General features: G+C 50.2%; 2 protein-coding genes across 2 annotated transcripts in view; one reads left to right on the plus strand and one right to left on the minus strand.

Moving 5' to 3' along the window:
• The first annotated feature begins 1,898 nt into the window (after positions 1-1,898).
• LOC149339662 (solute carrier family 22 member 7-like) lies at positions 1,899-4,495 on the plus strand. Its single transcript, XM_089550965.1, has 2 exons — positions 1,899-3,088; positions 3,832-4,495. Exons 1-2 carry the CDS (start codon positions 1,899-1,901, stop codon positions 4,493-4,495), a joined length of 1,854 nt encoding a protein of 617 aa, XP_089407091.1.
• Positions 4,496-7,769: 3,274 nt separating this feature from the next.
• LOC149339663 (nose resistant to fluoxetine protein 6-like) overlaps positions 7,770-24,817 on the minus strand; it is a 63,231-nt gene continuing 46,183 nt past the window's right edge. Inside the window, exon 11 of the mRNA XM_089550966.1 lies at positions 7,770-8,084. Coding sequence (XP_089407092.1) covers positions 7,968-8,084 — 117 coding nt within the window. The 3' untranslated portion in view covers positions 7,770-7,967. The remainder of the gene's footprint in view (positions 8,085-24,817) is intronic.

The following is a 24,817-nucleotide window of genomic DNA, read 5'->3' on the forward strand; positions in this document are numbered from 1 at the left end:
ATTATGGCAGAGGTAAGAAGCACAATTCACAAAGAGAATATCACAACTGCAATACTATTCTGTAAACAATCGATATAAAATGCAACTACTGTATTACTAAAGAACATGCAAGAAAAAAAAGAAGTGTTAACTAGCATTATATAAAAAGCGCATATAGGTTGGTTTGAAAAAGGGTACGCAATTTCTATATTGTGAAGTGGTGTTTATTTAAAATCTGTAGAAATCTAGACTGAACCATCTGGAATCCGTAGTTAGTGCGAGATTTTGAGACATGCTAAAGTTTGCTTTACCTCATTAAACGTAAAAAAAAAAATGTCGCTTTGAAACGTTTCCTTTCCACAAAAACTAATAACGCCGCAGTTTGGGCCGTCGAGCTCGATATGCTGGTCACAATAAACTCCACAGTCCTCTTCAGTACGCTCCAGCCCACCGCGGCTAAATCTTTATTTATGCCGATCGGGGCTTTCGATATCCAACCTTTGTGAGTCTTGCGGCGAAATTGAGTCTACAGAACATTTTTTCCTCTCCTGCCGGCGGCTCGCTGCTCTCCGTAGAATTTACTTGGAGATCCCCCTCTCTCGGCTTGGGCTTCCTCTATCTATTCCGATTCTCTTATCCTTCAGGGCAAGCGCCAAGGGATATGCCCTGAAACCAGTGTTCGATTCTATTCACGATTATATAATTTCATCTGGTAGATTCCTCTGCTAGAATGTGAATTCACAACTTTTCTTTCTCCGTATTTTTTGTTTTGTACAAATTCTAGCTCTGCGTCCCAAAATTTTAAATTTACTCCATTCCCTGTACAGAGGCGTCCACTTCCAACCTGAACACCGCTCCGGGCGGCCAGCGCGGCCGGCGCTCCGCGGTGCGCCTCTCGCGGGCGCCTGGGGAAGTATTGCGCGCAAGCGCAGTGACAGCTTTAGGCGGGGCCTTCGCCGCGTCGTCTGCTTCAGCGTGGCGGCTCCGCCAAGCCTCGCTTGCTATGCGGTGAAGCGAACTTTGCTCTTGCTATGCGCAATAAAACGACAGTCCGGCACGGTTGTGGAGAAGCGCAGCAACCGCGCTTGATTCTGTGTAGCGCGTGATATATCGGTGGCGTTTGCCCCTGTTCGTGTTTCCTTCCTTCCTTCCTTTCCTTCTTTCATGCGATTAAGGCTCTCGTGTAAAACTTGGTCAATGTGTGAATGAGATGCCCAAGCTAGGCGGGCACTTCGACAACTCAGCTGCTCAGCTCCTTGGTGGCGATCAGCCAGGCTATGCCCCGGACTCTCATGATTGTTTTCATTACCTCAAAGTTGGGCGAAAGAAAGGAAGGAAGGAAGGAAGGAAGGAAGGAAGGAAGGAAGGAAGGAAGGAAGGAAGGAAGGAAGGAAGGAAGGAAGGAAGGAAGGAAGGAAGGAAGGAAACACGAAGAAGGGCAAATGCCACCGTTATATCACGCGCTAGACAGAACCAAGCACGGTTGCTGCGCTTCTCCACAACCGTGCCGGACTGTCGTTTTATTGCGCATAGCAAGAGCAAAGTTCGCTTCACCGCATAGCAAGCGTGGTTTGGCGGAGCCGCCGCGCTGAAGCAGACGACGCGGCGAAGGCCCCGCCTACAACTGTCACTGCGCTTGCGCGCAATACTTCCCCAGGCGCCCACGAGAGGCGCACCGCGGAGCGCCGGCCGCGCTGGCCGCATGGAGCGGTGTTCAGGTTGGAAGTGGACACCTCTGTACATGAGTGCGTTTGTATCCGCTATGAACCCTGGCCAATCCCCCGCCGTGGGTATGTTGGTGCCATTCAGCCTGAGGACATCATCATCATCATCGTCCCATGCATGTGCGCACTCTTGCCCCGTGCGCACGTGTCTGATCAAGAAGAAGCAGAAGAATCGTCGGTCGGGGTGGTTCCACGATGAGCCTCGTAAGGAAAGGCCCATCCTCTTCTATCACGGGGACCTCAGGGACCTCGGGAAACTTTTCGGCGCCCGAGCCTAAGAATCCGACGGCGGGGCGAGATCCAGTGACGGGACTCGGGGGCCCCACCGATCCCGCCGAGGAGTTCATCTACGTGGGCGAGGGCCGCTTCCAGCTGATGCTGCTGGCCAGCGTGGTCGTGTCTACCACCACCTACCTATGCCAGATCCTCAGCTTGCGGCTCACGACACGCGTCATAGACCACTGGTGCCGGCAGCCCGAGAGCTTTGCCAACCTGAGCGCCACAGAGTGGAAGGATCTGGCCATTCCGCGAGAGGACAACGTCACCTTCAGCCGCTGCACCATGCGCGATCCGCCCGACGGCGGCTCCGACGCCCACATCGTCCGTTGCTCCGCCTGGGACTTCGACCTGATCGAGTACGGCAACACCATCGTGAGCGAGTTCACGCTTGTCTGCGACCGTCAATGGCTGATACAACTCACGCTGGTGGCCTCCGCGGCCGCCTCGATGGTCTCGCTGCCGCTCATAGGAGCTGCGGCGGACCGCGTGGGCCGCAAGACGGTCGCGCACACCTCGCTCATGGCGCTCCTGTTGGCCGGAGTGACGTGCAGTGCGAGCAATTCGTTCCAGTTCTTGGTCACCTTGCGCCTCGTCGTCTCGGTCACTGCGGGCAGCACATTGATCGCGCTCTTCGTGCTCCTCTTCGAGGCGGAGACGCGTAGTCGCCGTGATCGGCACTGGACGGTGGTCATGGCAGTAACCTCTACCGTCGTGCCGACGCTCTTCTACGCGTCGGATTCGCTGCGGCTCAGCTGGAAGGGCGCCCACCTGCTGCTCATGATGCCTGCCACGCTCATGCTGGCCAATTTCTGTATGATCGAGGAGTCGCACAACTGGCTCCTGGTCGTGTGGAACACACGTGAGGCTGAGCGCGTGGCCATGCGAGCGGCGACCACCAACGGTGTGCCGCCGGACGAGTTCCTGGACGGTTTCAACCGCGTCGTGGCCGAACACGCGCAACGGGTGGATGAAGAGGACGTCTACTCGCCGCGCTCCGTGATATCGAAGCGGTTTCGCGCCACAACGGCCACGCTGGCGTTTGTTTGGACCGCCGAGATCTTCTCGTACAACCTGATCAACCTCAACAACATCGTGGCTTCGCACAGGTGAGCTATTTTCGAGTGACACAAGCGGTGGCTGACAGTGAGTGGTTACAGGGCGCAGCGAAAGTGAATCGACCATGTGGGCTGTAGGTGTATAGCGCCTGATACCTGTGGCGTTGTTATCAGTAGTAAGTTACAAGAATTTGAAAGGCAGTCCCTAGGCGCAAGTAGAAGAAATAGCGAAAATATAGGCGGAGTGGGAAACCGAGAAGGTCATTGGATAAAGCTGGACTTTGAGCTCTCGGCTTCACTTTCTTTTCTCCCGTCCTGCTGTAGTCGCTGGTTGCTAACTCGTACCATCTTCAAGCTCACGCTGGCTTTCTCCAGTACACTGGTACATAAAGGGCAGCGACTGAGGAAACGAAGGTTTCAGCCACGAAACAAATCCTCACCGTAGTGAGCCTGCGTGTCGGCGATAATATAAACGCACAGACACGGAATATATAGGGTCGAAGCAGATTTGAAAGTCGGGCTAGTTGGCTCAAAGTCATGAACGATAGAATACAACCCCCAGCGTGAAAAACAAAGGACAAATAAATAGGCACATACCACAAGACTGCTGTCTTCTTCTTCTAGGTAAAAGAGAGAAGAATCGTTCTTCGTTGTTTTTCTAGCAGTCTTTTCTTTCGAACGTAACATGTCGAACGGGGTACGGCACTACGATGTCTGAAGAAGAGAGTCGAAGGATGTCGCTCCTTCGAGCGGCTCCAATTCTCCAAAGTTGCTTATCCTCAAACCGTGCGCAGGTGGTCCCACTTACTGAACGCGGTGATCGCGGGACCAGCGTCCTTGGCCTTGTATCCGTGCATGCGGCGTGTGGGCGTGCGCTGGATAGGCGTGCTTTCCTGCATGCTGTTCAGCATGACGGCCGCGTTGCTGTCGGCCCTGTACACGGAAGAGCGCACCAGCGTGGCCGTCAGTCTCCTGGTGGGAGCCGCTCGACTGGCCAGCAACGCCGCTCTGGTGGCCAGCTTCGTCATCACTGCGGCACTGTATCCGACTGCCTGTCGCTGCTTCGGCTTCTCGGTGGCGTTCGCTTGGGGCAGCTTGGGTTCCTTGCTGGGCCAGACCTTTGCGCCCTATATCCCTGGCCGGAGCGTCAGGCTGTCGCTGGCGCTGATTGCCTCGCTCATGACGCTCACGTGCGCCGCTGTCGAGCGGTTGCCAGAGATCGCCGCAAGCCCGCAGGTGGTCTCGCGCTCGTGTTCGTCCAGCATGGCCCTGCAGGAAGACGAGTCGCGGCATTTCATGCGCGAATCGCTGGTGCCGCTGCCTCGCAAGCCGACGAAAAGCCGACGGAAGTGGAGCCGCGCTGCCGGAAAGGCACCGAGCGACCCTGAACAGCACAGTGTGAAGGCTGCGTCAATAGGCAGGGGCCCGGTCGTTGACATGGCCGGCAGCGGCCAGTGAAGGCGTCGGGCGCGCTGGAGTCTTTCGCTGTCCCTACTACTCTCTGAATTGCTTAACCGTACTTATGGGACCAGTGGAGCTACGCCCACTGTTGGGAAGCCAAGTGTTTTGTGGACTGCATGTGATTGATTCTGTTATTCATATTAGGTTGCCCCGTCACCTTATTATGCTTCCTTTTGATCTCTTTTCCGCCACCGTGCTTTTGACAGACGTCACACTTGACCCTACTCATTAGGGCATGCGTTTACTGACTGGTGCTTTTAAGCCACGCATGTTGTAAAGCTCTAGGCGAGTGGACGTGTCCATGCTTTATGAGCTCCAGTTGTGTCGTCGGCACCTCTGCGTTGGGCTTGACAAGCGGATTAGTGCGCATTACCGCTCCTCCGGAGGGTCTGACTGTTCGTGATGAGGAAGCGGGGAATGGACCGTAAGAATTCCCAACTTAATAACTTTAATATTTATCAAACGAGTCATAAGTCCGTACGTGTGTCGCCTTCGTAAAGACGTTCCGTTTTTTTTTTTAAGGTTTCGAAGATTTTAACATTCTTTTCATGCTTAGGTTAAGCGTATATAGCGTGCTTCATTAGCCAAACCAATCCGTTTTTTGCATTTCAATGGGCAATGTGCACTCGTCCTACATTGATACTTTTCCTGAACTAGGGAGGAGGAATAACCGCAAACTTGACAGGACTGAAGATCGAGAAGAGGACAGGACGAGCGGTAAAAGCTGTCAAGTTTGCGGTTATTCCTCCTCCCCAGCATGTCTGACCAACTGGCCCAAAGCTTCCCCTTGTTGATCCTGAACTAGCTGTGCGCTGCAGAGTTATGGCAACTGGGGCTTTGAAAGCAGGCACCTCAGTGCATTCAAAATGTTATTCGCTAATTGGTGTTCTGCTCGGACGAAGGTGTAGTAGGGATATGTCCATTCTGCTCCTGTTAACTCAGTTGTAGATAATATAAGCTCGTTCTTGTGACGTGGCGGTAATGCCTGTGTATTTGTTGCGGGAAACAAAGCTATGCCAAGAAGGAGAGATGACCTCTTCACAAAACGAAGAGAAAACACCGTGTCCATCTCAATGCGTGTTTCCCCCGTCACTGTAAACGTGAAAAGGAAGCTATCCTCGAGCGTACCCCGTTGGAAAACACGTGCTTTCACATCTTTAAATTTACTGGAGCACATTGCCATACGGAGTTAGTTGACATTTTATTTCTCTGAATGTCCTTCCTTATTCGAAATGGTGAACAAACTGAACATTTAAGTTCGGACAAAGGCCACATGTTGTCTTTGCATATATGCATGTCCACCAGAAGACAATGAGTCAGCTTTCTCACAGTGAAATACCCAAAAAATATTCAGCAAGTATTTGGTCGGGAAATATTCAACGGAAATTGCGTTGAGGTATTGCTGATTTAAGGACTGTTGACTTTTCATTGAAGAACCTTTGAGGTTGTAAGTGCTGCACAAAAACTAAACGGAAACTGAAGGCTCATTTTTGGGAGCGATTAATTCACCCTTGTGTGCCAAACAGGCGAGCGTTGCTGGAGAAAAGCCCTTGTGGTCATCTGCACCCCGTCGAAGGGGACGTTGTCCGATCTCTTGAATAGGGATATTCAAAATTCTGCAAGTGCGCATAGCTATGTTGCCAAAGACAAGATCGCCGACTTCTCTTAAAAAAAAAAAATTGCGAGGGCTATAGAGGACAGGCGCTAAGGGTGTGGATAGCATGTAAGAAACGTATTTTGGAGGAATAAACCAAAAAACTAGTCCTTGTTGACCAACACTGTTACCACTTCGAGTTATTGATCTACTTGCTCTCGCCCTAACATAAGCTTGCCATCCCAGTTAGCTCAATTGGTAGAGCGACTGCTTCGGTGAAGCGGTGGTCCCGGGTTCGAACCCCGGACCAGGACGTATTTTTCTTTAACTGCGAAGTTTCTGAGAAAGCTGTTTAGATTTCCTTTGTAGCCGTATGGTTTCGCTTGGGTGGATGTCAATGAGTAATTGCTCTCTTATTACTAGTCCTTGTTGCCTTGTTTTAGCTGGAAACGCATGGTCAGCCATCTTGTTTTCCGCAACATTGTTATGCTAGAAAGCGCACTAGCGGAATTTTGAATATCCCCTGTCATCCGAACGGCAAGGGCGAGGGAGTTGTTGAAATTCCACCTCTCTGGACTGACAGGAACCGGTTCCGTTGCCGCTTCCACTGTGCTAGCGCGAGGTGCAAACGACAGTCCAGCGAACAATATGGCAGTTCGCATGGAGCCTCGTACACCTCGTTTGGCTACTGTATTTTCGATAGAGCAGGGTATAGTTCAATGAGGACATGGCACAGTCTACTCATAACTACCAAGATACAGCTGCTTCTACGGATATCACTGCGCGGACGAGGCCACACTAAATGACCACCACGACGCTGTTTTTGTGTCGACCCCAATCTCAGAGTGGACGCCGCGAGTAGGAGACGGCGCATACCACAAGTTCGGAACAGTTTTAGAACCAACGCCTGCGCTCCATGGACCCTGACTTGCAGTTCCTACTTCCATCCTGCCTATCACGACGTCACGCAACTTTGCTGCGTCGCCTGTAGCTTGGTGTCGCATTCACGAATCAATTTAAAACTAATATACTACTCCTTTGTTGTCGGTGTGGCTGAAAACCACTCATGCGCTAGCCGCCGGTGTGACGAGACCATATATATATATATATATATATATATATATATATATATATATATATATATATATATATATATATATATATATGAGTGGACTGCCGGAAGATGGGTCGGCTTGGCTAGAAACAGTTTTCAGCCCAGCTTTCGGGCTAGTGAACCCCATGGTGTGCTGAGATAAATTGATACCTTTGCCTTGCGTGGAACATCTCGAGTATTGTAGCAAACACAAGGCTTAGTTTCGTAACCGCGTGGAAGCGCGCCTCAAAAAGGTGTGCAAGAACTACTACCAAAATTCTATTAGAAGTGCTTTCGACGATTTATCAAACGCTCAAGTGGCATAACCACGTGCATGTGTGACAGTTCACTTCGGAACTCGCCGACACTTACCTCTGGAGACATGAGCGCTGCGAGCTTGGCGGCATAATATCACAAATACGCTATAAAAAGTTGCATGCGATGCTCCAGCCACGATCCGTAATCATGAAAAGTTGGTTGATAGATAGGGTATACACAGTATGCATTTATTCCATCTAAAACCAGAGAACAGACCTGATGTCAGAGGCTATTGCGAGGGCTCGCATTTCTGCTTCCGGCACAAGAAAACCATTTATTCACAAACGACAAGGTGGATGCAAGATCATGTTAGCCGCGTATGCGGTGTTGTCAGCGTATATACGTCAACTAGAACTTCTCGCAGACACCAGAAGAGTAGCGATGACGTACGTCTGTCATACAAATTCCGCACCTCCTCCTCTCGACGCAGCAAAGAAGAGCAGTTGAGGATCCGTTCCAGCTGTTCACATCCTTCCGGCGAGCAGCAGTTTCTCGAGGCCGAGAATGGGCGCTTCAAACAGCAGGCACGCGACGAAGGCAATTAGATACGACAGTGTCAGGTACCCCACGTAGAAGAAATACTGCATGCAGGGGAAAATAAGAAGAGCAGTTGTAATTCAACTGCCCGATATATCATCCAGAAAACCAGCGCCATGATCAGAAAGCTGGCGTATTATCTCACCTGTAGTGCGCGATCGCAGAAGGCATTCAGATTTTTTATACACAAAACTGTTAGCAACTCTGAGAAGCCCGCGCTTCCTGAGCGCCTCACAGTCCAGAGTAATCGACACGACACATTTCATCCTTGCTGAGGTTATTTCCTTCGTGCACTTTCTTTTCAGGCCTCATTGCTGTGCCTCCATATATGGTGTGCCAAAGCCAATAGAAACTTTTAGTACTAGCGGAAACGTACAGTGGTGATCAGCCTTGTCTAGAGCGCTCGGGCGGTGCACTTCTTTGCAAACAAATCCAGATTTTGTGGCAGCCTCTAGGGTTCAGCTGCAACGCTTGCACGGAAGTAGCGCCAGATAGCCTCGTAAACAAAGCAGGCACGAAAACTTTGCCCTGTAATGAGGGGCTGCTCTCTAATTTCGGTTTTTGTTACCAAGTGCGCACTGCTCAAGCGCTCTAGACAAGGCTGCTCACCACTGTACTAGTGCAGACATAAACGGGAATACCACGCGTCGGCTGCGCACGCGCAATGTCCCCTCCCAAACCAGTGCGGATGCGCAAGGGGCGTCCAATAATCAGGTATTTGTCAACGATAGTACGTCTCCTCTATGATAGCACTACTTATTAGGGACTTATAGCGCAGCGGAGACGTATTACCGTAGATGCGTGCTGGTTTACCGGACGCGGTCTGCGCGCGTGCAGTGGTAGGGGCGTGGCCATTGGTAAACCACTGGTATCCACTGGTAGCGGCTGGCGTTTGGTATACCGGTACTCGTCTCTTTATTATGGTGCTATTTTCTTTTCATTTGCGCTGTTTTCTCCTACTGAGCATGCACCTCACATTTAACTTTTGATCTAATAAACAGTGAAGCGAAAGGTATAAGTGTGCGTTTCCCCTTTCGTGCTGTTGTCGCCCTGTAGAGAGGGCTGGGCGACACAAATAATAGTCACTCATGCTGACATCATGTGGAGACTAGGTCTGTGTCTAGTAAGTACTTTAAAAGAAGTCGTGAAGCCTCCTTTCTACGGAATTGGTTCCCGCGCGGGAAAACAATGTCCTGAAGGGAGCTGTGAGGGAGTCCTGCCTTTTCGAGTGAACCGAATAACACGCACCTTTCTGCGTTGTAAGAGTACAGCACATTAAGTAACGTCCTGTATCACTGCACACACTACACGTTGAACATGTAGGAGGTGACGCCAGGCCCGTCTTATACGTCCACTCAGGTGTACAAGCAGAGCCCATGCGTATGCGGTACAGTAACGTTGCTTGGGATCTCTGGAGACCACCCTTGGTCACACATGGCTTGTTGGGTGGGCTCCATAAAAAAGTGAAGTGTCTCAATACTGTCGCTCTGAAGATTCTCTTGTAACCTTCAGGAGCTTTTCTGGAAGGGTTCCCAGAGAGCGCTGTATGGGCGAGGCTGTCCGCCATCTCGTTGCCTATGATACCTATATGCGAGGGCATCTATTGGAAGCTTATAGAGAAGCCTCTGCTGCTCAGATTATGCAACAAGCGTAGAGAGCTAAGACACAAAGCATCAGTAGGGAACCCACGCTCTAACCTTTGAAGGGCAGATTTTAAATATGAAAGGGTAACAACAGGTTGAGCCATACAAGACCCTAGCTTCTTGAGAGCCGCCTGAATGGCAACTCTTTAGGCAGCGGTGGAGGACACGACTTCATTCAAGCGAAAAGACCAGGTACACTTCAAAGAGGGAATGTGAAAGCAACAGCACTAGTTCCTCTGGCCGACGCAGATTCTTTTTTGTAGAGTCTTGGTCGTTAGTGTGTACTGCTCAGGAAATGTAACAAGGTCGTGGTCTGCTGAATGAGCAACTTTAATGGAGCCTGCACCGATCTCGAGACTGACGGGATAAGCAGTGCACAAGCTGAGGAGAGGCGCGGCATTGTCGCACGGTGATGTGTTCTTCGTGTGCCCCAAGCGACCGCAAGGACATCGGCAACATGCGGCCTATATAACACCGGCAAATCAGCAGCTAGCAGCTCATAGACGCTGTTAACTGGATTGAGCGTTTTTCAGTTCCGCAGGCTGTTTCATTTCATTCGATGCAGATTGAATAGAAAATAAAAAAAGATTAAGCGATGTTATCCACAGATATTCTCCAATGAGGTACTCACATCGCCAGATGATGAGACCTAAAAAGCAGCGCTCTGTAGCTATTAAAGCCAGCAAAGAAAGTTTGAAATGAAGTGCGCTCTATTTGGCAGGGGTGTAAATCGATACAAGAAGCAGTGTAAAGGACACTGCTTGTGGTCAGAGGGAGACCAACACCAGTGCCATCTTCATTAGGTTTGTACAGGTCCGGTTATTCGCTCCGTTTCTGTGCTTTCTATCGCAACCAAACTGCTAGTAGATGTGGACTGCTTTGCTAATGAAAAACCATGAGTTACCCAGTTATTCGAGACAGCCAACGGCCCTCTTGAATGTTAGAAGTATTGTATGCTTTGTGCCAATTTGGCTCAAAATGGCAGAGGGTATGTCTGCCATATCAGTCTGCCACCGTTACGGCAGACTGGTGGAATACTCTGTCGTACGTCGGCGTCATTTTCACCAGCGAGCTCACCTACGAACGCAAATGACTGTCAGTACCTTTCTGACGAAGAGTAGTGGTTATGTTCGGCCCCCTCGTAAATTTGAAGGTCGTTATATTAACTAAGTCGAAGGTACCCCGGTCTTTCGTCGTTATAGCCGTGAGTCAATCAGACCCAACAATTCTGCACGAAAGCATTTTTGGGAGGGAAATCATTTATGAACGCAACTTTTACATATAATGTAAGGTTTCATTATAACAATAAACATATCCGCAGATCACCCGACGGCATCTTGAGATTTCGACTGCATATTCGAACTTTCAGTCTTTCGTTTCCCAAGTAGACACAAAGCCAATCGAGCTCGAAGCTCTGGGTACCCCTGTGTGCTGGAATAAGTATACATAGGAGTGTAGTCAGCCTGTCAGAGATCGCTATAAAAGTCCGAAATGATGCTTCCCCTATGGAAACTGCACGGCAACTGCAGAAGCGTTTCAGAATTGTAGAATTTAGTTTATAGTTTATAGGGGTTTAAGATCCCAAAGCGACTCAGGCTATGGGGACGCCGTAGTGAAGGGCTCCGAAAATTTCGACCACCTGGGGTTCTTTAACGTGCACTCACATCGCACAGTACACAGGCCTCTAGAATTTCGCGTCCTTCGAAATTTGACCGCCACGGCCGGGATCGAACCCGCGTCTTTTGGGTCAGCAGCTGAGCGCCATAATCACTGAGCCACTTCGGCGGGGCGCAGAAGTCAGTGTTTTCTCAAACTGAATGTGCCTCGACTGAATCTGGTTGATTCCGATGGTATGCGTACAAGTTTAGCAAAAGGACGTTGGCGAAGTCATCTATGCATTATATCCATCTTAAATTGCGCTTTATTATTTTGATGACCTTTTGGTTCCTCAATGTATACGTTGCAGCTCTCTTGCATTCTTATTTGCTTGCTCCCGATTTTTTTTAATTACTTTGCATTTTAATTTGCTGGGCATTCGTCTTTACACGAAAAAAATATAGCTCCAGCTTCCTATGCTACCCATCACCATTCCCTTATTTTGCGCGCTGTCATTTTTATGGACTCCCCCCCCCCGCACTCCCCCCCGGCCAGCGTTTGCCCATTGGTCTGAGCAGCACTGTAAATTTGGTGGAAACTATGACGGTCTGCGTAATAAATTAAGTGAATTTATTTGACTAACGTGTTTGCCGGCTGCAGGCGGAACTAGCCTTTCGATTGATGTCGGCTATTTCTCAGTTGTAGCGACACTTAATGCAGAAAAGAAAAGAAACGTCACCATTTCGTGGCAGTTGAGTGTCCATAATGTGTCGTGAGAGCGCCTAGAAGTAGAAATATTTCTAGCTGCCAACGGCATCAGTTTTCGCTCAGTTTCGTGTCGCGGAGATATCGGAGAAGCCTGGAAGCCTAGCTCTGAGATAGCCGGTTCCCATGCGGGAAAGTGATCTCTTCTAATGAGCAATGGACACTCGCGCCCACTTCAATGAATAGAGTAGGGCACGCCTCTCAATGTCATGTTCTGGGCTGCACATGCAAATCACCGTACACACCACACAAGGAGCAGCGGAGACCTGTCTTGCGCGTCCGCGCTGCAGTTCTAGCCGAGCCCATGGGAATTCGTCGAAATTAATTTGTCGTTGCAGGCATGTTACTGGAGCACGCAAATGGGGAAAACTTGTGACTGAGGGAAGTTAAGACCACAAATAATGAACAGTGAAAGTATTGCGAGGTGCCGCAAATTCGGGAGGTCTGAAAAATGCCAAATATACGAAACAAGCCTATGCGTAACAGCCACCTGTTTGTTGACGATAAAGAAAGGAGTGAGTGGACCTTTGTCGTTTCAGTTAAAGGGCCAGAAGAGGTTTGTTTCGTTGTGTTTGAAGAAGCTGAAATTCATTGGTCGAATAAGCACGGCGCAAATACGATGCGTGATACAACTGAAATTATCACCTCGTTTGCTGGACGCGAGATTCACTGGACCGACGTTTACGATTACCACAATTAAAGAGTTGGTAATGAATCATGCAGGATTGGGGGCAAAAAACATGTAACTGGAGTGCTTTAATAAACCAGAATAGAGGGCAAAATTTCATACTATCCAATCTATGATCGTGTGCCCAGTATGTATATGTGTATTTTATATATCACATCATTCCTTACTTAATCCTACTCTTCGAATTAAGTAGGATTTTCACTTGTTTCCAGATATTAATTTACATTAACGCTTACAAAGGCATCGCAGCGAAAAATGAGGGTTATTTTCATCACGTCAGTGTTTAGTTTTCTTGAGAAAGAAAGATATGAGTAAAATGAAGACAGATACTTGAATTTGGACAAAATGTCGGCATCGTACAGAGCTTAACTTGATACTTGATTCTGATACGTCCACAAGTTGTAAAGTATGAAAAGGAATTGCAGTTTTAATGCTATGTCTGTGTGCGTTCTTTAAAAAAAAAAACGATTTTGTGGGCGAGAAATTGTTTTGCTGCTTTGACCATCTTTAATCATATGTACTTTCGTAAAGGACTCTCAGGCAAACCTCGGGGCACAACCATATCTCTGGCAACAATATTAAATTCATATCTTTATTAGAGTGGAGCACGAAGGCCTCAAAGGAGGCCGAAAATATGAGTAACAGTGGTGATAGCAGTGTTCTAACACAACGCTTCCGCACAAACGTTTTCGTCCACATAAAATGCTGCTGATCATAACATAATCATAGACAAGCTAGTGGCATGGTTTACGTTGGAAAACAAAATTTACACATATATCTATATCGATTTCGATCTAATCTAGATTGATTAAACAGTCCTGAATAGTACTGAGTGACTCACATGCATTTACTCCCTTTAGAGGAGCGAGAAAGGGCCAGCTTAGAAAACAAGGTGACAGGCGGGCACGCCCGATTTCTTCACAGCATGCGCACAGTCATATTTCTGCGGTAAAAGAATTGCTTCGAAAGCCAAGCTGGGAATTTCGCTAATCCTAGCTTATCCTATTACATCACCCAGGCAATGCGAAAAAAGTGCAGGTATGCGGACAAAAGTAAACGAAGCATGCTATAGCCTTCTAACATATTTGAAGCGCTTTCCAATCGCGAAACTGGGAACTGCGGTATGTGCAGGCCGGTAGTGGGCGCTAGTGTGCTTCTTCATAAACAAATAATATTTCTTCGTGTTCAACAGAAAAGTCATGGTTGCACTTAGAAAGCAACCGCGCGCTCCAGCCTCTCCCCATTTCCCCCCGAAATCAAGCTAATTTCTCCTCCCCTTTTCTCTTAGCACTGTTCTTCTCTTGTCGGGATTTACCCTTCTACGATACAAATTACGTTGCCCCCCCCCCCTCCCCCCTCTCGTTCTCCTGAAAAAAAAAAAAATCAGCCGATTTGGGTAATTAGTCTAAATGCACATATCAATTGTTGGTTGGAGCTACGACCTACAAGGTGGTCCCAGGCTGCCATATAGTTGTTGTTATTGTTAGCCGTTCAAAAGATGGCACCACCCCAACTTCTTCCGTTTAGCTACTGGGCAAGCATGATTCGAATCGCGTTCTCCTCCTAACCGCTGCCGCTCATTCCGCTTAACTCAGTGCCCTCGGAGGCGCTGCTACCTAATTAGAGCCCCGGGTTCTCGCCTGGTAACCAACGGCTACACCTTGGCAAATAAGCCATCCGGTGGGCAGGTGAGCAGCGGTTACTCTTCCCAAGCAGCTCCTCACAATTAAATGAGCTGCCACCTGCTGACATGGTGGGCACGCTGCCCACCAGCCGGTGGGCATATGAGCAGCCTGCCACAAAACTTGCTACAGACAGACAGACAGACAGACAGACAGACAGACAGACAGACAGACAGACAGACAGACAGACAGACAGACAGACAGACAGACAGAGACAGACAGAGACAGACAGACAGACAGACAGACAGACAGACAGACAGACAGACAGACAGACAGACAGACAGACAGACAGACAGACAGACAGACAGACAGACAGACAGACAGACAGACAGACAGACAGACAGACAGACAGACAGACAGACAGACAGACAGACAGACAGACAGACAGACAGACAGACAGACAGACAGACAGACAGACAGACAGACAGACAGACAGACAGACAGACAGACAGACAGACAGACAGACAGACAGACAGACAGACAGACAGACAGACAGACAGACAGACAGACAGACAGACAGACAGACAGACAGACAGACAGACAGACAGACAGACAGACAGACAGACAGACAGACAGACAGACAGACAGACAGACAGACAGACAGACAGACAGACAGACAGACAGACAGACAGACAGACAGACAGACAGACAGACAGACAGACAGACAGACAGACAGACAGACAGACAGACAGACAGACAGACAGACAGACAGACAGACAGACAGACAGACAGACAGACAGACAGACAGACAGACAGACAGACAGACAGACAGACAGACAGACAGACAGACAGACAGACAGACAGACAGACAGACAGACAGACAGACAGACAGACAGACAGACAGACAGACAGACAGACAGACAGACAGACAGACAGACAGACAGACAGACAGACAGACAGACAGACAGACAGACAGACAGACAGACAGACAGACAGACAGACAGACAGACAGACAGACAGACAGACAGACAGACAGACAGACAGACAGACAGACAGACAGACAGACAGACAGACAGACAGACAGACAGACAGACAGACAGACAGACAGACAGACAGACAGACAGACAGACAGACAGACAGACAGACAGACAGACAGACAGACAGACAGACAGACAGACAGACAGACAGACAGACAGACAGACAGACGGACGGACGGACGGACGGACGGACGGACGGACGGACGGACGGACGGACGGACGGACGGACGGACGGACGGACGGACGGACGGACGGGCGGGCGGGCGGGCGGGCGGGCGGGCGGGCGGGCGGGCGGACGGGCGGACGGACGGACGGACGGACGGACGGACGGACGGACGGACGGACGGCGACGGACGGACGGACGGACGGACGGACGGACAGTGCCCATATGTGGGCAACGGTCACTTAGGGTTAGCGCACTGAATACTCGTTAGGGCCGCCCACCCTCCAGAAGCTGCCACCCAACATGAGGGGAGCCCGTCGCCTGCGCGGGAGCCGTCGCCTACCCACCTCCACTCTAAGGTCTTCACCCATCAGAAGCCCATGAGGAGTCCATCATGCACCCACCTACCTCCACTGTTGAGAAGCCCAGGAGGCCTGCACCACCCTACACCCTCCAAAAGCCTTCTAACTGCACAGCCTGCCAACGAGCTCAAATGTGCTCATCGCTAGACCTTACAGGCATATAAGGGGCCCTCACACCGCAGGTAATCACTCTTCGAGGTAGCGCAGTGGCTAAGGCGTTACGCGACTGCGTTGGGCAGGTGCACGGGCTAGTAACCCGGCCTCGGAGACTGCACCCAGGTTGGAGAACGGGTGCGAAAACGCCCGTGTACTATACGGTGTTGTGCCATAGAGGTGGTCCCGTTGCGCTCGCCACCCGTTTCGTGACTGAGCGTTGCCAGCTCTCTTAGCGGTAGCGAAGACTCTGAGTCAGGCGTCGGTGAGACTAAGAAAATGCTTTATACATTATGTACAGGGCATAATATAGTTCAACATCGGCACGGGGGCCGAGAGCTATACAACGCGACTGTTCTCGCACAGCGACGATCAGCGAGACACCAGCACGTCACACCATCCGACTCCACTCGTGAGCAGCACTCGACTCACGGTGGGTCGGTCACTCGGTCACTCCGTCACACCGTCACACACCTCCAAGCTGCAGCGTTGGGGCTTTTATAGCCTGAGGAACGGTGGCCCCTCAGAACTGGCCAATCCAAAGGCAGCACTCGACGGCAGTCCGAAAGGACCAATCAGCGATCGCGCGGGCCAACCGCTTCAAATTTTGCCGCGCGCGGTGGCGTCCGGGAGAGAAGGAATCTGGCGCCTCGCTGTCTGGCCTCTTGCGACAGGTCCAGGCGTGTTGCTTGCAGATGCTTCTCCTAGGACTCCGCTGCCGTACGGCGCAGCATCGTGGCTTGTCAGGGAGCGTTAGGGCGCGTGCCTTTCGGCGCAGCACCAGGGCTTGTCAAAAGGGACGCTCGCAGGAGAAAGTTAGCGGCCGGCAGAATTGGAATCCGGGCGGGTTTCCCGGCATGACAGCATCCCCGCCATCAGATAAGGCGCCGGGAAGACGAGCTGCTTCCACGTGGCTCGGATGCCAGGCGCGCATCTTCGTCAGGCTCTTCCAAGTTCACGTCCAGTCCAGGTAACTTCACGAGCACCAGGTCCCACTCGCAGGCCAGGAGCTCTGTTGACCTCGTTGTCGCCAAGGCACCTCGACCAGCTTCGCTGAGGTCGTTCCGATCCCCTTGCTTCTCGCCACTGGTCATGGTTGGTCGTTCTGCAGACTACAAAACCGACCGGCAAAAGGCAACACCCAACACAAGCAAGTGCCCTCTGTCTCCCATCAAACACCAGACGAAGCCATAATCCAAATTAACCTAACTAAATTGATGTCCCCATTTATTCCCGCTGCAACAAGAGGCATGTGTACGATCTGGTACACAAGGTTCAAACAACCATTTTGCAAAGTATCAACACATCAAAATAGCAGGAGCACTTAATAATCAACAATAATAATGAAAATAAGATTGGTCCCCTTGAAATCATTTGGACCGAAAACACACTACTGAGGAAGCAAATGAGGTCATTCATTTTTGCCCCTTTCTTCCTTCGAACATGATAGTTTGCTGCAAAGCGAGAGAAGGTAAATAACGAGGAGGTCACTGAAAGAAGCGAGGCCTAGAATGCACGACTTAGAGCATCGGCGTTCGCGTTCAACCTTCCCTTCTTATAGCGGACAACCAGATTGTGCTGCTGGAGGGTCATGCTCCACCTCAGCAAACGGCCGCTTTTAGACGACATGTTACTTAACCAGGTTAGGGGGCAATGGTCCGTTTCCACAACAAACTTAGAACCGGAGACATAACAAGCCAGCTTCTGAACTGCCCACACAAGGCAGGCGCACTCTTTTTCAGAGGTGCTGTATGCCTCTTCCCTACAACTTAGTTTTCGACTCAAATACAAAATTGGTCGTTCATGACCACTAGCCTCTTCTTGGCATAGCACCGCTCCCATTCCGCGATCACTCGCGTCACATTGAATGATGAAACCTTTCGAAAAGTCTGGCGCCGTTAGAACCGGCTTATGGCTCAATGCTTGTTTCAACATTTGGAACGCATTTTCTTTCTTCGAGTCCCACGTCACCTTAACGGGCTCCGATTTTCGAAGCGCGTCTGTTAGCGGGCTGGCAAGGTCAGAGTAGTCTCTCACATAGTGTTGGTAATATCCAGCTAAACCTAAAAAAGCCCTTATATCCGTCTTAGTGGTTGGCCGGGGATAGTTTACAATAGCGGCTACCTTGATGTCGGAAGGTCTACGCCGGCCGCGCCCCACCACATGGCCCAAATAAGTCACCTCACCGCAACCTAGGTGACATTTAGCTGGTTTCACAGTGAGGCCTGCCTCTTTCAACCTGCACAATACAACTCGCAAGTGCTCGAGATGTTCTTCCCAAGTGTCCGAAAAGATGGCAACATCGTCGAGGTATGGCAATGCAAACTCGCCCAAACCATGAAGCACTCTGTCCATCAGGCTAGAGAAACAATACGGCGCGTTTTTAAGTCCGAAGCTCAGCATGAGTGGGCGGAAGGTTCCGAACGGGGAAACGAACGCGGCGCAACGGCTAGCCCGTTCCGTAAGGGGTACTTGCCAATAGCCTCGCACGAGGTCCAGCGTAGATATATAATTTGACTTCGACACCGTCTCCACTCTTTCTTCTAGGTTCGGTATCGGATATGTCTGATCTCGGGTGATCGCGTTCAGACGCCGATAATCGACGCATGGCCTCGGATCCTTTCCCGGAACCTGGACAAGTATCAGGGGCGATGTGTAGTCGCTCTCACTTGGCACTATAACCCCCAAGTCACGCATGCGCTGAATCTCCTCAGCCATGATTTTTTTCTGCACGGGTGAACAACGATACGGTTTACTGCGGATCGGTTGCTCAGATGTTAGCTCGATGTCGTGCTCTAAGACCGTGGTCTTTCCGGGACGGTTCGAAAAAACCTCCTTAAACTCGGAAACTATTCCCTTTAAATCCTCCTTTTGGGTGGTACTTAGACGCGCGTCCAAAGTCAGCTGTTCCAACATTAGCTCTAAACCACAATCTTTCATGTCAGCTGTCGTCAGGATTTCCGCCCCTTCCTCATCGGCAGCATTTATCGTCATGCTTACAATCGCGTGACGCTGAATGTAGGGCTTCATCAAGTTGCTGTGATAAATTTTGTTGGGCCGTCTCCCTAATTTCACTTCGTAGTTGGTATCGGAAAGCTTCGATACAACCTTCGCGGGTCCTTCCCAGTGAACCTCGAGCTTGTTTTTCTTCGACGGACGCAGCAACATCACTTGACTACCCACTTCGAAGGTGCGTTTTTTTGCTGACTTGTCGTAATATCCCTTTGACAAGATTTGTGCCGCCTTCATGTGCCTCTCTACAATATCTTTTGTTTTCCCGAGCCTCTGAAGAAGGTCGAGGACGTAGGAGACTACATTTGGGTCGTCATCACTGCCTTCCCAACACTCTCGCAACATGCGCAGCGGAGTTCTAAGGCTTCGGCCATACACGAGCTCCGCGGGGCTAAAGCCTGTGCTCTCATGGGGAGCAGACCTCAAGGCGAACATAGCGGCGGGAATGCAGGCCTCCCAGTCACAGTGACGCTCAAAGCACAGAGCTCTCAATATGCGCTTCAGCACCGAATGCATTCGCTCTACTGGATTAGATTGCGGGTGATGGATAGAACTGTGCACAACTTTAATGCCGCATCTTTCCAAAAAGGTAGAAGTTAGGCAGCTGGTGAAGACGCTGCCATTGTCGCACTGGATCTCAGAAGGGAACCCGACGCGTGCGAACATTGAGAGTAGAGCGTCCACGACCTGGGAAGAATTTAGCTCCTTAAGTGGTACCGCCTCCGGGAACTTGGTCGCGACGCACAGGGCCGTCAGAACATACCTACACCCGTTCGTTGATTCTGGCAAAGGACCTACAATATCAATTACCAGTCGCCGAAAAGGTTCTGTTATGACTGGCACTAACTTCATCGGCGCCTTCCACTTGTCAGTGGATTTGCCCACTCTCTGGCAGGTTTCGCAAGATCGCACGAATTGTTCGACATCCTTCCAACAATACGGCCAATAAAACTCCTGAGCCAATCTAGCCTTGGTCTTTTTTAAGCCAAGATGCCCTGCCCACGCATTTTCGTGCGCGAGTTCCAGTAACTGACAGCGATATTTTCGAGGGATCAAAATCTGCTCATATTTGCGACCCTGCTTATCGGTGTAGCAGCGATACAATAAGCCAGATCTCTCGTAAAATGAAACCCTCTTTTTCTCCACTCCCAGTCTGACGCTCTTCATCAGATCGGCTATTGAGCAGTCTTGCTGCTGCTCGCGAATGAGCGTTTCCTTTTTAATTGCGGCCAGCTCCTGCCAGCTGGCGGAAACCGGAGCGAGTATGGAGCCCGCGTCGCCTAACTGCGGCGTCGTGTCTAGATCGCGGCTAGCAGTGCACGTATCACTCTCAGTCTCGTCCAAACCGCGCTCTCCCAAGCCAGTCTCCGAGCTCTGCATCTCCCGTGTCTGCCCGCCACTCAAGTTACCTTGATCGCTCCGCGTGCCGCACGGCTGTTCGTTCACCGACTCAAAGTCCAGTTCCCTCGACAGTTGGCGCGCTTTGGATCGCGTGAGGGCCATGTACGCCACGTCGGCAAAGAATGATTTGCCCTGATCCTTCAGCATCTGCTCCGAGCTATTTGAGAATAGGTAGGGGAAGTGCTCCGGAAGGGCGGCAGACACAGCGGCTTCTGTGTTAAGTTTTCCAAACTCTCCTTCAATGATGACCGCTGCGATCGGTAAGCAGACACTCTCATCCTCGGCCACTTGCCGTATCCAAGCGCATTCTCCTGTAAAGTCAGCAGAGGAGACGAAAGACGGGTGCACGACGTCCATAGTTGCTGCCGAGTCCCGAAGTGCTCTGCACTTCTTGCCGTTTACTTTAATTTCCTGCATGTATGGCTCCAACAGTCGCATGTTTTTGTTTGTTTCCCGTATCGTTGCAAAAGCAACTTTCTCTTGGCAGTTCGCCGCGATGTGCCCTTGCTTTTTGCAGTTGTAGCAGATTAACGGCTTCCGTTTTTCAAAAGAACGCGTCGCATCGTTTCGATGCTTGGGACCATCGCTAGCATTCTGAGATGCATTCTGCCCTTCCTTCGCAGTTTCTTTGGTAAGGGACTCGTCTTTCCGAAACTCGCGACGCTTGATTTGCTTCCGTTCGTCGGGCTTCCTTAAAAACCCGTCTCTCTTATCTGCTTTTTCTACACGCACTGCCCTGCTGTGCAAGCTGCGGCGGAGGTAATACTCTCCGGCTAATTTTGCTGCCTTGTCTAGCTTAACCTCCTTTAGCCTATCTTGCAGCCAGAGCTTGACATCCTCATCAATGCAACGGTAGAACTGTTCTAACGCGATGCATTCGACGACTTTATCGCGGTCGTCGTAAACCTCTTCGCCTTTCAGCCATTCAACCAGGTCGGCTTTTAGACGAAACGCGAAGTCAACATGTGACTCCCTGCCCTTCTGTGCATACCGGAACCTCTGACGGAAAGCTTCGGGAGACAGTTTGTACTTTCGCAATAGCGCTTCCTTCACATCACTGTAGCTCTCAAACGCCTCTTTCGATAAGCAAGTTATCACGTCTGATGCCTCCCCGGGAAGCAAGGCTAACAGATTCTGTGCCCAGAGGGATCGCTCAATGTCATTCCGTTCGCACACATGCTCAAATTTAACGAGGTATTTAGCCATATCCTCGCCGACTACAAAGGGCGGCAGTTGGTCGCGTATTTTTGGAGCGTTAGAGGGAACCGTCGTCGAAGCAAGACTAGGCGCTGGCGAGGTTTTTCGGAGCTCCAGCTCTTTCATTTTAACCTCGTGCTCTCTAAGCGCCTGGCGCTCTCGCATCTCCTCCTCGCGACGTTCATTTTCTCTCTTTTCCTCCCGTTCACGCCTTTCATTGATATCAGCCCAGGCCTCTTCGGCCTCCTCAGCCGTCACGTCCGCAGTCCTCATGACCTCAAGGATCGCTTTCTTTCTTTTTGTTGAGCCCAAATCAATGCCCAACTCCTCACAAATTTGGAGAAGTTCTTTAACCTTGTAACTCTCCATCGTTCACACTCCCTCTTGCTGTTTGCCCTTTTAGAAACTACTTGCCGTACACTACTATATCGCTACTAGTTCGGTACGCGCAAGAATTTCACACACTGCCTTGTTTACCCCTTCAGCATCCCTTGGTTTTCAAAACACTCTTCCTAGGCTTGAAACACACAAGGTTAACGCAATGCTACACCAATTCTTTCTCTAAGCTACTATAACCTGTGTTAGAGAAAGTCTGGCGTTTGAGGAAAACTTCAGGCACTCACCGCGCCGAGGTAGCTGATGTCGGTCGATCCCATAGCTGCCATCCAATGTTGTGCCATAGAGGTGGTCCCGTTGCGCTCGCCACCCGTTTCGTGACTGAGCGTTGCCAGCTCTCTTAGCGGTAGCGAAGACTCTGAGTCAGGCGTCGGTGAGACTAAGAAAATGCTTTATACATTATGTACAGGGCATAATATAGTTCAACATCGGCACGGGGGCCGAGAGCTATACAACGCGACTGTTCTCGCACAGCGACGATCAGCGAGACACCAGCACGTCACACCATCCGACTCCACTCGTGAGCAGCACTCGACTCACGGTGGGTCGGTCACTCGGTCACTCCGTCACACCGTCACACACCTCCAAGCTGCAGCGTTGGGGCTTTTATAGCCTGAGGAACGGTGGCCCCTCAGAACTGGCCAATCCAAAGGCAGCACTCGACGGCAGTCCGAAAGGACCAATCAGCGATCGCGCGGGCCAACCGCTTCAAATTTTGCCGCGCGCGGTGGCGTCCGGGAGAGAAGGAATCTGGCGCCTCGCTGTCTGGCCTCTTGCGACAGGTCCAGGCGTGTTGCTTGCCGATGCTTCTCCTAGGACTCCGCTGCCGTACGGCGCAGCATCGTGGCTTGTCAGGGAGCGTTAGGGCGCGTGCCTTTCGGCGCAGCACCAGGGCTTGTCAAAAGGGACGCTCGCAGGAGAAAGTTAGCGGCCGGCAGAATTGGAATCCGGGCGGGTTTCCCGGCATGACAACGGGTACACGTATATAAAGCGAAGGATTCCGTAGGACTCCACTGCGGAAAACAAAACACTTCGTAACCCAACTGTAAAATACTGTAACTGTAAGATAAAAGAACTAATTTAAAAAACTAATAATAATATAACTGCAAGATAATATAACTACTGTGAAATAAAAACTAATACTGTAACTGTAAGAGAATAGAATGAAAAACTAATAATACTGCAAGTGTAAAATAAAGTGTTTAATGTAATCAATAGCTTTCGCATAGCGTACACTGTGATCGCTTACCGCGGCCGCTAGTGCGCAAGGGCAGATGGAGTCATCTGCACGTGCGCATTGGCGGCTGGCGGCCGCGGTAAGCTCACGGTGGAGGGCGGGTGGGTGGTGGAAGCTCGTAGGTGAGAGATAAATTTTTTTTTTAACCGGTGTGTGCCCAGAGGTACACTCAGTTTTACTGTGTTGCCTGTATATCGCTCTTATCAGTACAGGGGCGAAGCCACGAAGGGGGGGGGGGGGGGGGGCTTATGGGGCTTCAGCCCCCCCACCCCCCTGACGAAATTTCTTCGAACTGTCCCGCACCGCTGACCAAAACAACCACCAGAAGTCATTCTGGATTTCGTCACCTACAACGTTTTTTTCTGACTAGAAAAGACATTTTGGCGCGAACATTACAAACTCGGGTTGGATTTCGCGGCAACGCCCATGCACATGGAGTCACGTAACGAAAGCATCATTTAGCATCATGATCAAAATTACCATGTGAATACGAAAATTTTGAGGCCGTCAATAGCCGATCTTGATTGACCTTTCTCATTGAAAGCCCTGCTCACGCGGCGTTTCTCAACGTACACACTCGGATATTGGTTATTTCAACTTGCGGCATCAGTCGTGGCTTTCGTTTGTCCTTCTCTTTCCTTTTTAGCTAACTGCTTTTGCTTTTTCTTTTGAGTAAAGGAATACCCTTCTGTAATTATGGGTGCAGAATAATTGTCGCCGTGCAGGCAGTTAAAAAATACGTACTTTCGTATTGATTTCTACATTGTTCCTCTATTATTCTAACCATATGGCGCTGTCGCGACCGCAGCATGGCCCAAGTACATATCGCGACTTCAGCTATCATAGTTTTGTTCTTGCCTGGATCGTCTGTCTTCCCGTGTGTAAAGTTTGCTCTCTGTGATTGCGCAAGATGTTTATTTGAATTGTTTGACGCATTTTATAGATTGACTTCTGCTTAGATACGTAGTTTAATGCAGACCTACGTGTATTTAAATATCTTGTTGCGAGGTTTTGTGTATATGACTTTGTTTTCATTAACAGTTTTTTGTCCTTTATCAAGTTGCATCTTCGCATTTCCAATACTCCGTTTTATCTTTTAACATAGCCGCGGCCGATAGGCCACGGCAGGAACGGAACGAGCGTACACGCCTGGGAACGAGACAAGCGAAAACCAACGTTTATTGCAACAGAGGGTGATTATATAGTATTCCAGGGGAGAGGGGAAATGGAAAGGGGGGACATGGCGAGGTACAAAGAAAACTTCACGCTTGCGCAGTGTGTAGCCCGCACAATGACACAGCGGCCGATACAACACACCTCTAAGGCATATTTTGGAGAACTCCTCGTTTATACATGTGCTCGTTGTTTCGACTAATATTTCGGTGCAATTACTCGCAATACATGACCGGTGACAGCTGCTGCTGCACAGTACACTCGAACGAAGGACAGCGTCGTTGAGATTTTTAAGCATGAAATGCTTTTAGCTCCCGTTGTCGGCAGTGTGG

Source organism: Amblyomma mixtum, chromosome 6 (assembly GCF_055824585.1).
Source record: "Amblyomma mixtum isolate Tamu chromosome 6, ASM5582458v1, whole genome shotgun sequence".
NCBI lineage: Eukaryota > Metazoa > Arthropoda > Arachnida > Ixodida > Ixodidae > Amblyomma > Amblyomma mixtum.